The sequence below is a fragment of the Dendronephthya gigantea genome, unplaced genomic scaffold (genome assembly GCF_004324835.1).
Source record: "Dendronephthya gigantea isolate DGI-Jeju-01 unplaced genomic scaffold, DenGig_1.0 000053F, whole genome shotgun sequence".
Classification (NCBI taxonomy): domain Eukaryota; kingdom Metazoa; phylum Cnidaria; class Anthozoa; order Malacalcyonacea; family Nephtheidae; genus Dendronephthya; species Dendronephthya gigantea.
Genome location: NW_021163063.1, coordinates 158571 through 170503, shown reverse-complemented (window position 1 = coordinate 170503; position 11933 = coordinate 158571). Strand labels below are relative to the sequence as shown.

Sequence of the window (11933 nt, the reverse complement as noted above, 5' to 3'; positions counted from 1 at the left end):
GTCACCATTTCCTCGCAGCACTAACAGAGGAATAACCAGACACGACAACATCGAAAATAAAGCCATAATTTAATGATTCTTCAAACAAGACATGATTCTGTTTCTTAACATCAGTTCTTTTAAAACTTTAGAAAACGACCATCAAAACTGTTCAAATGTTTCCCTGCATGTCTGCATGTTCTTCTTCACACTATTAATGGTACTTTCGCCACATACTGGTGTCTAAAAATATAATAATATTCTTTTTGATTTCACTGATGGGACATTGCTCACCTCTAGGCAGATAAATGTACCTCTTAATGTAATAGGGATGCTTAGTGGTAGAGAAAAGGCTTCCAAAAGGTATGAAATAGCCTTAATCAACTAAGAATTTTTTGCTATATCATTTTTGCTATATCATCATGTATAATGTCAATTATTGGTTATTCAAGGTGAAAAGTCGAAAAACATTTTTGATTTGATATTTCACTGCTGATTCGAAACAAATGTGGCAGTGTAAAAACAGGTCTATGCCAAAAACAGCTGATATAACCAGGGGGGGGAGAAGAGTTGTGAAGCTTTCAAATTTTTTTGTATTCTTTCAAAAGTTTTGTTGCATATACAAAATGCTGTGATTTCTATGTAATTTAGCTATAGAGGATTGCCTAATTTCGATACATACTATCACATAGAGAACTCCTGCCCTTTGCCGGTAAAGTCAACTCTCAAAATACATACTTTGTACAAATACCAAAATTACCAATGCAAATGTACATGTATAACACTAGGACTTTTAGAAAAATGATCCGAAAAAAGTATTAACACTTCTGACAAACCAAAAGGGAATGATGGACAGTCAAAATATTGCACACTTACGCTTCAAATGCTTATATTCGATCCAGTAATTCACAAACATACAAAGGCCGGCAACATGGAAAAATGGTGTAAATCTTCCGTTCTTACAAAGGATATATTTCTGCTGATAGCGAGATACCATGCCCAAGAAACCACTGGGAATCTTCCCTAACTTTGCCTTCTGTAAATAGGCGGGTAATTCGCCAACTTTAACGTTACTTATCGAGGACGAATTTGACGCCATTTTTAACTTTGGAAGAAGACCTCTGAAGAAGATGTACTCTGACCGCAATCCTTATGTGTAGTAACTGGACCATCGCAGTGAACTTGAATCACTGACTTGAATACAACTGGAGTTAGTTGCCTACCAGAGCAACTTTACGGTTTTTTTTTCTAAAAAAAGCTTTTGAATACTTTTTAAGTAATTAAGAGGCCGCTAACTTCAATATTTACTTCTCTGATTTGCCAGTTTTTTCACCATACTTAAAGATAACTGCCTCTATAGACGAGTTTTAACAGCATAAATACTCGAACCAAAAAGTGATCTAAACAAACTGTTTATCAAACTACACCAAAAAGCATTTTGCGATCGTTTGATCGCTTTACTTTCAAATTTAAGGCCGTTCAATCCCGCCCGATTTCTCACTCCAGTTGTAAAGTTCAGTGGACAAGCGTCATATTACCCAGAATGCAGAGCAAACATAGTGTTTTGCTATGACGTCATACTGTCGGAGAAGAAGCGATCAAATGTCAGTTACAAAATATTCATATACATTTTACAAATTCCATAGTACAGTAAAATGTCCCTCGGATTGCTTTAGTGGGATTTCAGACAGCATTTTTTGAACGTGAAAAGTTCCACGTCCACATGTGATCCGTATTTTAGCCGTAGCCATCGCCAGGGATATTCTTGTTGGGCCGAAACAGATCCGAATGCCGGGGATGAATTCTATCAACGACGAGGAACCGCACTTCACTGACCCAAAAGAAGAGGCAAAATACTGGCGAAATTTAGCCGAAGAATACTCTTCAAGGTCTGTGTCGTGTCGCCCGATATTCCATTTTTCATATGGCAAAAGATTGGCGGTGTACGGCCGCATTAAAGCCGAGAATTTTTTAACTTTTGCCAAACAGGTGTACTCAATGCTTTGTTGTTTTAAATATGACTTAGACTGCAAGAAACGAGAGAAGAACTAGACGAATTTCAGGAAGGAAGCCGAGAACTTGAAGCCGAGCTAGAGACACAACTGGAGCAAGCCGAAGCGAGGCAAAGAGAGCTTCTGTCTATCAAGACAAGACTAGAAACAGATAATGAAAATTTGAAGGTACAATTTCCGAATTTCACAAGAAAGCGTGCACGTTTAGACTTGCTTTAATTATTTAAATGCCCGTTACTAAATCCCACGTCTTATGGGTGTTAATAAATGTCTGTAAGCATATTTTCAATTGCATATTAAGTCTAATACTCGCAGTTTATCATAAAAAAATATTGTAGCCGTGTGCCTTTCTAATTAAATGTCCGCTCTTTATTGATTGTGTTTCTTGAAAACAGGAGAAGTTAGAGGCAAGCCAAAATGAATCATATCTAACAATAACAGCTTTACAAGACGAAAATGCACAATTGAAAGCGATACAGGATGAACTCAGGAAATACGTGAGACAACTAGAGCAGTCAAATGACGACTTGGAAAGAGCGAAAAGGTAAGCTTAGTTGTATACTCTTTCATTCAATAGATTGCCCCAACTATTGATGAATGAAATAATTAAATTAAAGAATTACACTAAAACTGGTCTTTGTTATTCAGCTATTTCTATTTATTAGCCATTAACTCGCATTTCCCACTGAGAATGTCTGGCATTTGCCCAGTGAAAATATGAAAGCTGTTTCACTATTCTGGAATTTGCAATGTCACATATTTTCAGTTTTGATTTTGGACTTTACATATTATGAAATGCTAAAATCAACATATTAGGATTATAGAAACAGCAAACATTAATATTCATTGTCATAAAAATAGAAGTAAAATTTCGCACATTGTTGGATAGACCACACATGCTGACATACAAATCGCCAATTTTATACAAACACTTCCAGGTGCATTTTTGCTATGAGTTTTTGCAATATTGAAAAACATTGATGTATATATATTAGTAATGTCAAAACATTAACAGGTAGAATGCTTCCTTGACATAATTTTCAATACTGAGGTGTTATTATATGCCTTGGCAAAGATCCCAGAGTAAAGTCTGGCAGGAATAAGGCAAATTTCTACAAGATTAGGACCCATCCGTGTTTGAAAGAAGTTATATTGAGAAATTATTTTTTCGGGCAACTGTTTCATACAATCATAGTCTTGCAATTTATGTCTTTGGGTTACTTGTAAACTTGCTAATATATATTTGTTGCATGACTACAAAGGAATTTTGGAGGATGCCTTTAATGAATTGTTTGACCTTCCACCCATGCAAAAAATATGTACATTCATGCATCTCTGTTACAGTCAAGGGAGCTTTAGTTTGGTTTTTAAAATGATAAAATAATTCTTATATCTTGCCTTGTGGTTAGCCAATGAGTTGAACAAGCTAAGAAGTGTTCATGTACATGAACATTGTAGATATGATTCATGAAAGGGTATTTTCTTCCTAGAGGCCTTAACAAAATAGTCTCTGGTTATAGTTTAACATTATTGCAAGAGTGTGTTGAAGGCCAAAGTAACTTCTTGCATTGATACTTGCAAATGAGTCACTTAAAATGCATGTAAACAAAGTCACAAAGAAACACCAAGTATGGAAAGGTGGAAATTGCTAAAATGGTTTCTAAAGTGAATTCAAACCCTAAACTGTATAGCTCTTGTTGTATTAAAACACTGAAACTAGTGACAAGCACAGATCAGAATTTGTATTCTTGGCTGTACTGCCCATCACGTAATGCCTACAATGATCTGACAAGTAGAAGTGACACACTTGTTCCACATGGGGTCACAATATAGAAAGACTTCCTGACCCATGCATCACACTCTTTAACATCTTACAACAACAGATGCTATTCTCTTGATGCAGGACATAAAAGGAAGGAAATAAGCCTTTCTTAGCAATATGGCACTTATATATCATTTACATGTTTTCTGGAAGTGTGCCCAAATGTAGATTATGTAGTACTATAGTGTTTTCTAGTCGCACTTGGCTGTGTTGCATTTGCCATTCTGTTTTTGATGCTCTCTCTTTGCAAACCATAATATGTTATACAATCAATTCCTATAAGGATGATTTGTTGCCTATAGTATTGATGAAAAATAAGAATATAAAGGCATATCCATTATTATTTTGTATGATTCAATGATGATAGGATTTTGATAATGTATGTAAATATCAATACTTTCTTACATAATGCTAACACACTAGAATCTTGCTGGATCCATTTGTTTTGACATAATTATTTCTTTGCAGAAGAAAATGTATTCTTGTCTCAAGTAATAATGCATTAGATTTAAAATTTAGCTTTGTGGAATTAAAATATTGCCAATTTTACTGCAAATTTCAGTGTAAATAATGCTCTTGAAATGCATTTTGTAACAGCTAGTTCCACAACAGAAAAGCCAATATTCATTTCCTATGTCTTTCTAACAACTATGATTACTGTTCTTTCACTTCTTTGTTTTATTAAATTGTAGTTTCCTGCTTGTAGGAAATATCAAGATAATGATACAATATGCAGAGTAATTATACATACATTTTAAAGTAATTTAAAGTTTTAATATGTTCAAAAATCCATTCAGGGTGCATAAGTCTTTTAAACCAAAGAGTAAAATCAAAGATATGACATTCTTTTTGTCTTAAACAACCTGAAAACCGTAAATGTTCCTTGTTTTATTAGTAATTTTCGCTTTGCCTAGTAGTATTATCATACATTTTCGCCTTGCCTATTTTCTATAGTCTATACTTTTCTAGTTTTTTTGAATAATCCAGTAATTTTTTTAGCTCATTATCGGGGGTCGAAAAGTAAAATAATTATATAAACATTTGCTGCTAATGTCTAATGGTTAAGTAAATATCTAGTAGCTAATTGCGAGCGACATTTAGGCTTTAAATAAATATTTCTTTGGTAAGGATTATAAAAAAGTGGCAAAGGATCAAAGGATCTAGAAGCTGGCCTCAGTAGCTTTTATCTAAATGAAAACCTTTACATTGAAACGTCGAACATTCTTCACAGTTCACTCGGTTTAAGACCAAAGTAAAAATACATACGATGCTAAAGAAAAACTTGTAAATTGTCGTCAACCGACAAAGCCAAATGGTCGAGGAATTGACATTTCATGATATTATGTCCATGTTTATGCATATTTTTTCCAAGTAAGAAAATTTAAAGTGTGTAAAAAGCCTACCTCCTCCGCAGGCCCTTTTCGGGCAAATATGGCGGGCGGTGATAGGTAAAAAGCAAAAAGCCTCAATGACAAAGTTATACCTGAGCTTTGATATCACGGACGACAAACATTTGATACTGGAATTTAGACTTGATTGGCAATTTATAGTTGCTTTACTTGGTAATATACAGTATACATAATGCCTATAGCTATAATCTTTTGTGACTGGTTGCTGGAGTGGAGAGGTATTGCATGTATTGAAACCATTTCATGAAATTTAGACTTCATTGGCAATCTATAGTTGCTTTACTTGGTAATATACAGTATACATAATGCCTATATAATCTTTTGTGACTGGTTGCTAGAGAGATATTGTATGGAAATTATTTCTTTGGTAGTCCAAGACTTTAAATGGCACTAATGGCACTTTTCATTTCTGATGCATTCTGTCAGTCATTGCCGCTATTAAAGAATACTTTCGTCAATTTTAATTCATTTTACACCTGAGATATTCTTTTTTTAATTTGTGTGTGTTTTTAAAATACTTAAACTTAAAATTTGACACTACAATGGGAGTATGCCCAATCTTGACTGGCAGCTGAACTGTATAATTAAACAATTTTCGTCTATTTTATCAATATATTTCAAGTGTTTTATTATTGCGGGGGGCTCGATGGCGTATTCTTTACGTTGCCATGGTAAAAGCCAAATATTGTACATTATCTTTGAATGCTTCTACTCCGAAGAAGCGCACGGCATTTAAAGTATTTTAACGATGTATTCAGCAGAAAATGTTAATTGAGCAATGTTTTACACATAGTTTCCATCAATTTAAAATGCTCGCAAAATGCATATCAGTCTGTGAAACATACTTTTTCTTAGACTTTGTCTATTTCACAATACGATATAGCTATATACTCTTAAGGCAAGCAGGGGACCGTGATATGATGATACATGGACGTTTGATTGTTGCGTAGTAACCACGTACGACACAATATATCACGAAATCAGCCATGTGTCAAAGTTGTCATCCCAAAACGTTCCTCTATTGAAATCAGACTTCTTGTTTTGAACGTGCGTTGTGACACCTCTGGAAATTTGAGTGAGCGAATGGTGCAGAATAATTATAACTTCCTGAACGGTCAAATAACGTAACGCATTGAACAATTAAAATGATTACAATTAAAACAATTTGACAAAAACAAGGCTTCGTTTTATCTTACAAAAAAGAACATCCGTTTTTTCTGTAGTCAGACTGGCAACTTGTTTATAATTTCATATTATGGAAATATATATGCATGTTAAGGCTGTTTTCCATTAAGCGTTTTACATACGCAGGCACACGCACGTAAAAAGTCTAAATCCTTGTACATGTTACCTTTGAAAAAACTAAGTGAATAATCGAAGGAACTTGGTTTTCTGCATATTTTAGTATGCATTAGTTGACCTATATGTTCAATAATAAAAATTTAAAAGCATTTATTTCCCGTACGTGTACGTGCGTATAAAAACGCGTAAGTGGAAGGCAGCCTTAAGTTGCACGGATATATTAATACTATCTTTACTAATTGTCAGTTCATACTATGGAAATAGTATGGGTATAGCAATTTTCCATGGTATTGATCTTGAAAATAAATATCAGTGTCAGTTGTAGAATGTTCTTGTATTTCTGTTCATTTCAGAAGTTATATAATTTCCAAGGCCAAGGGTATCGCAACTCGCGTTCGCCAACAAAAGTTCTAATTGCTAATCCACGCAAAGCCGGTTTCCGCTAGCGTTAATTTTCGCGCGAAGCGACATTTTATTTTTCGATCAAAGACAAAGCTGTCAACTGCAACAATTTGGGAACAAATTGCTCAAATACAAAACTGAATAAAATCGGAAAATATCGCTAGTGGAAAACCGACTTAACCCACGATATAAAAACAGTTGTGCCGTTCAAAATATGAATTTTGAACTTGATTTTCATTGTTCGCCGACAGTCGGTGATGTATTGCTGTAGCCGGTGACAAAGCACCGGCTATATTCTTTAGTGATACCGACAATAGCTATCGCCGACTGTCGGTCACCTTTGAGAATCACGCTGTAGTAGCTATTCCTAATTCGAATATCGGCACAATAAAAGATGATTTGTTACATTATAGAGTCACAGTTAGCTCATTAGAAGATTTCGAACAACGGCTCAATGAGGTATACATGGTTTTATTAATGTTGCATTAATAATTTTTTTTTTCATATATTAGTTTGCCTGAGATTTCCCTGATATGGACTAAAAAGTCTCACTGAAACTCCTAGAAGTTAAGCAATACTATCTAAGTGCCTAAATACCTAGCTATTGGGGGGGGGATTTGTTCGCGCAATAAACACCCTACCTAATTGGTCGATAAAATCACCACGTGATTGGTCGGTGAGAAATTTCCCGCCAAAAGTAGCTATGACCTTTTGCTAGTTCTTTCTACCCCCGCGAACAAATTAGCCTAGTAGGGAACGAGATTTATACCTCAAACCGCCTGTTCTCTTGCCATAAGACATAATTCTTGACATTGATGGATGTAGTTTATTTTAGTTGTTCTATAAATCTTATAATAAAAGCTTATTCGTATTTTCCACTTCATCGTAAAGTAACACACGTCATCATCACTGTTTCTCTTCAAATTCTTCAGGCGATTGAGCGAAATGCTATTCTCGAGAATGAACTTGATGAAAAAGAAACTTTGGTTGAAACTGTGCAAAGATTAAAAGACGAAGCCAGAGGTAGGCATTATAACCACCAGGGGCCGGTGGTATAAAACTCTTTAACTACATTCAGGGCCTAGTCGTTAATACAACTGGCCCCTGGTCCCCGTATATATAAGGTTTAACACCTTCACACTGATCTCACACATAATTTCTGTTTCTGGATATACAAATGATTTTACTAGGATCCATCTTCGCCTTTAATGGACAGATTATTTATATCTTCGCCCTTCATTGCCTGCGTTATAGTACGATTTTCTCAGGAAATTGATTAATTTCCAATGATGTGAGAAACTTGCGGTGAACACAACTTCATACTAGCACATGCATGCAACGTTTCAACGTTTGCATTCTTGCAGATCTTCATCAAGAGTTGGCGGTTCGAACGCAGAAGAACTTGGAGCTTGAGAAAACAGCGACGAAGAGCGATGTGGATGGAAAGAAAGACGAGAAAACAAAAACTCCTATTCATATTAAAAAGGACATAAAGACTGATCATAGTTCTATCGGCACTTCGCCGCATAAAGTTCAAAATGGCGGCACTCCACTTGCGCCCTCGGCAAGGATATCAGCGTTAAATATAGTTGGTGATCTTTTAAGAAAAGTTGGGGTAAGTTACCTTTATCTGAGTTCATAGTGGCAAACGTAGTGGTAACCAATGCTTCTCGGTAGCCTATACACCACATTATTGATACAAGATTACCAACCTTTCAATTTTTCCCACGGATTTTCAGTCGAATCATATATAAGTCAGATATAATCATATATATAATAATAAATGCATGACTCTATGATTCTTTGACCATTGATGGAATAAAAAATACCACAGTACCTGTTCCTATTTCTTGAAAACGTCCTAAGCAGTGGCGAACTTCATCCCTCCCCCCTCTGGCCTAAGACCCACTGCCCAGAATATACTCTACTAGAATTAGGTTTTTGGGAAAATGTAAAGTTATTAGGTTATTATATGGTTATCAAATGGGGCCCTTTTAATATTTTTACCCCTAGATGTGGTGTTCCCTTTTAAAATGTTTATTCTTGCCTCGAGTGAGTTTTATTTGCCGCAAAAAAACCCAGTGAAAAAACTGCATATGGTACATAGACTTTTGCTTTCTTCTTAGGCTTTAGAGTCAAAACTAGCGTCGTGTCGGAACTTCGTGAAAGATCAACCGAGAAGTATTAAAACAGTTGGTCTGCCCAATGGCTCATCTTCAGACTCTTCAAGGTGAGGGATACATGCATTGTTATAGATATAATAATTTTTTACAAATTTTAGTGATTTTAACAAATAACTCCGCAAACAAACAAACTGCACCTTTTTCTCACACAGTAGATGCTGTTATACTATAGCTGTGGTCTTCTTTAATCCAGTAATAATCCCATAATCTTAAATCACGAGTTTAATCCTTGGTATTAGGTTAGGTTTAGGGTAAGATTTAGGATAAGATTTAGTAATAATCCCATAATCTTAAATCACGAGTTTAATCCTTGATATTAGGTTAGATTTAGGGTAAGATTTAGGATACGATTTAGGATTAGTTAGTCAGATTTAGGATTAGTTAAGATTAGTCAATTATAAAGTCCTTCGATTAAGAGAAAAATGAGTCTGATTTTTCTAATCATCCATATTAAAAGCCTGTCATAATTTTACCTACATCCAATGGTATAAGCCCAATAAAGAATCGCTTACGACCCAGGTAATATTGCGCGCTCATATTTTAGCCAATCAGCCCTCAGATAGGCTGTCGAAATAGCAATCCATTTTACAGTATTTAGTCGATCATATCTTTTGTTATTCTTTATTAACCTGGCCGAAATTTTGTGATTATATAAAGCTATAAGAACTTTAGCTCTGACATAAATATGAAACGGAAGTATAAAGTATTAAATTATTTGAAAGCTTGAACGTTCGTTTGTGGAACGTTCAAAATAATATATTCAGATAGTATAGAGAACCAGACACAGTACTAAAATGCGGTGCCCAGAATGCTTGCCTAGAAATAAAACGTCCTCTCATTTCTAACGACATCACCAACTTACATTCTCCTGTCGGCCGCAGCCTGGTTGGTTGGTACATTAAGGTCAAAATTGCGCCGTTTTAAAATCTTCAGAAATAAAATATTTAGGCTAAAAATACTATCTAAAAATACTGTCAAAATGAAGAGAAACGTGAGACGAATAAACTGGTGTAGAGCCGGAAACTAGAAAAGCAACGATACAGAAGTCAAGGATTAAGCGTACTGCATTTTTAATTTGTTTAATAATTTTGAGCGATTTGTCATAAAGTTCGCTTATTGAAACTATACTTTAAAACCTTCGAAATAGAATATATTTGGCTCAAAGTACTATAAAATAAATCGTAATGTAAGACCGATCCACTTATTTAAGGACGAAAATTAAAAGAGAAAACCAACGATATGAAAGATATCAAAGACCAAACTTACTATTACTAGTAAAGTATAGCATAGTAATTTTGAGCGATTTGTCAACAATTCAATTTCGTTTGTCTTTCAAACGTCATAAATCGCTGCGAATACTCTTGTTTAGTAATATATTTAAGATCTGTAAGTATAATTGCTTACGCTGAATCGAATGGTGGTATTTTTGTCCTTCTTGGGTGCATAAAAGCAGAGATACACGCAATTATCAGAGTTTGAGATTGAAATTGAAAAAAGAACGTTCCTTTAAAAAAGGAATTTGGCAAACGTACAACAAGATTTACAGTAATAATTAGGAAAAAATTCCAAGTATTCCAAGCATGTGCAAGGAATTTTTACTAGGCGATTAAGGAAACGTATTGATGCGAACAAACAAACTCACAGGCAGAATATAATGCGGTGCCAAACTTGGCGCGGGCACCGCAATATAAAGTATATTTTAGGCTTTACACCAAGCTTGTTCAACCGACAAAATTAATCATATGACAACTAGTCCCAGTCCTTTCCCGCCATATATCAGATCATAGTGAAGGCAACCCAGGGCTCATGACCGGGTGGGGGGGGGGGGATGAACCCCGTAAATCGTTGTGTGTAAATATGGGTGACTAAGATTGAGCTATCCTTTTCAGAGTCGCAGCATTCTGACCACGAGGAAATGGCTATGCCATGCTCTTGATGTTCGTCATCGTCTATCGCCCGAGAGTATAATTTATCAAAATATCTATTTTGCCCTTGTAGAGTAACAGTATATATATAACCTATATAATATGTAATATTTGTTTTTATAAATGATTAATTGCTAGAACTCATGTTGAATTGTATTTTTCGCAGACAGCGATGAAATTATTAGTGAAATAAGTGAATTATTAATTTATTTAACACTCCTTGAAATCGGCACATTTTTTACAAAAGGTAAAACCTGACCTTTGGTCGGTGAGGTATTATAACTATGCAGAAACCTTTTATACTGAATACATTTTTGTTCCTCTGAAGAGTTGAGTTATATTTCTCCTTTGAAACAGTCGTGGATTTATGGTAAGTCATAATAAATTACACGACTTCATTTTAAATTTCAAAACACCTTCATAACAACGCATTTGGTCATGGATTTTTAAAGAATATTTTTAAATAAAACGATTTTAAGTGTAGTAATTTATTCTAACTTGGCCATTGCTTCGCAACGTCTTTGGGAAAACATTGTTTGTTGAAACTGCACGTCGAGCTGGTAAATTTTTCATCCTTGGAAAAGGCCATCGGCCAGTGTATACGATTTCCGCTCTTTAATTGACCCTTTAAAAATTAGCCTGCATCGTGTGAAGGGCATGCATGCCACACAATCAATTTAAGCAATTTATTTTAAACTAAGAAGCTATGTTAATTACAGTGATTGTGGCAATGCAATGCGTTTGCGTAGTTGTTGGGGCGTAATTTCCTGTATTAAACGAGGTGGAAGAATGTGATTTCCATGTACCCAGATTTTTCAACGCGCTTACATTTGCTCATTTTTCCTCCATATTTTTAGAACACTGTTCTTTCGTAATACCGAAAACTTACACTCGCTGTA

The 11933-nt window shown here is 35.0% G+C and overlaps 1 protein-coding gene and 1 long non-coding RNA gene across 2 annotated transcripts; one reads left to right on the top strand and one right to left on the bottom strand.

The window, feature by feature from the left end:
- Positions 1-49: 49 nt before the first annotated feature.
- LOC114529080 lies at positions 50-1111 on the bottom strand. The gene is made up of 2 exons (XR_003687578.1): positions 856-1111; positions 50-222 (listed from the first exon to the last, which is right to left on the bottom strand). It is a non-coding gene; the product is annotated as an uncharacterized LOC114529080 (long non-coding RNA).
- Positions 1112-1567: 456 nt separating this feature from the next.
- Positions 1568-11474, top strand: LOC114529135 (nuclear distribution protein nudE-like 1-A). Its single transcript, XM_028550883.1, has 8 exons — positions 1568-1868; positions 2006-2159; positions 2387-2535; positions 7340-7385; positions 7859-7949; positions 8291-8541; positions 9053-9156; positions 10999-11474. Exons 1-8 carry the CDS (start codon positions 1768-1770, stop codon positions 11012-11014), a joined length of 912 nt encoding a protein of 303 aa, XP_028406684.1. The 5' UTR covers positions 1568-1767; the 3' UTR covers positions 11015-11474.
- Positions 11475-11933: the final 459 nt, after the last annotated feature.

Coding starts and splice junctions, on each gene's coding strand:
- LOC114529135 (XM_028550883.1), top strand. CDS start 1,768: ATGCCGGGGATGAATTCTATCAACGACGAGGAACCGCACTTCACTGAC. Junction 2,160..2,386: donor CAGATAATGAAAATTTGAAG/GTACAATTTCCG, acceptor TCTTGAAAACAG/GAGAAGTTAGAGGCAAGCCA. Junction 7,950..8,290: donor ATTAAAAGACGAAGCCAGAG/GTAGGCATTATA, acceptor GCATTCTTGCAG/ATCTTCATCAAGAGTTGGCG.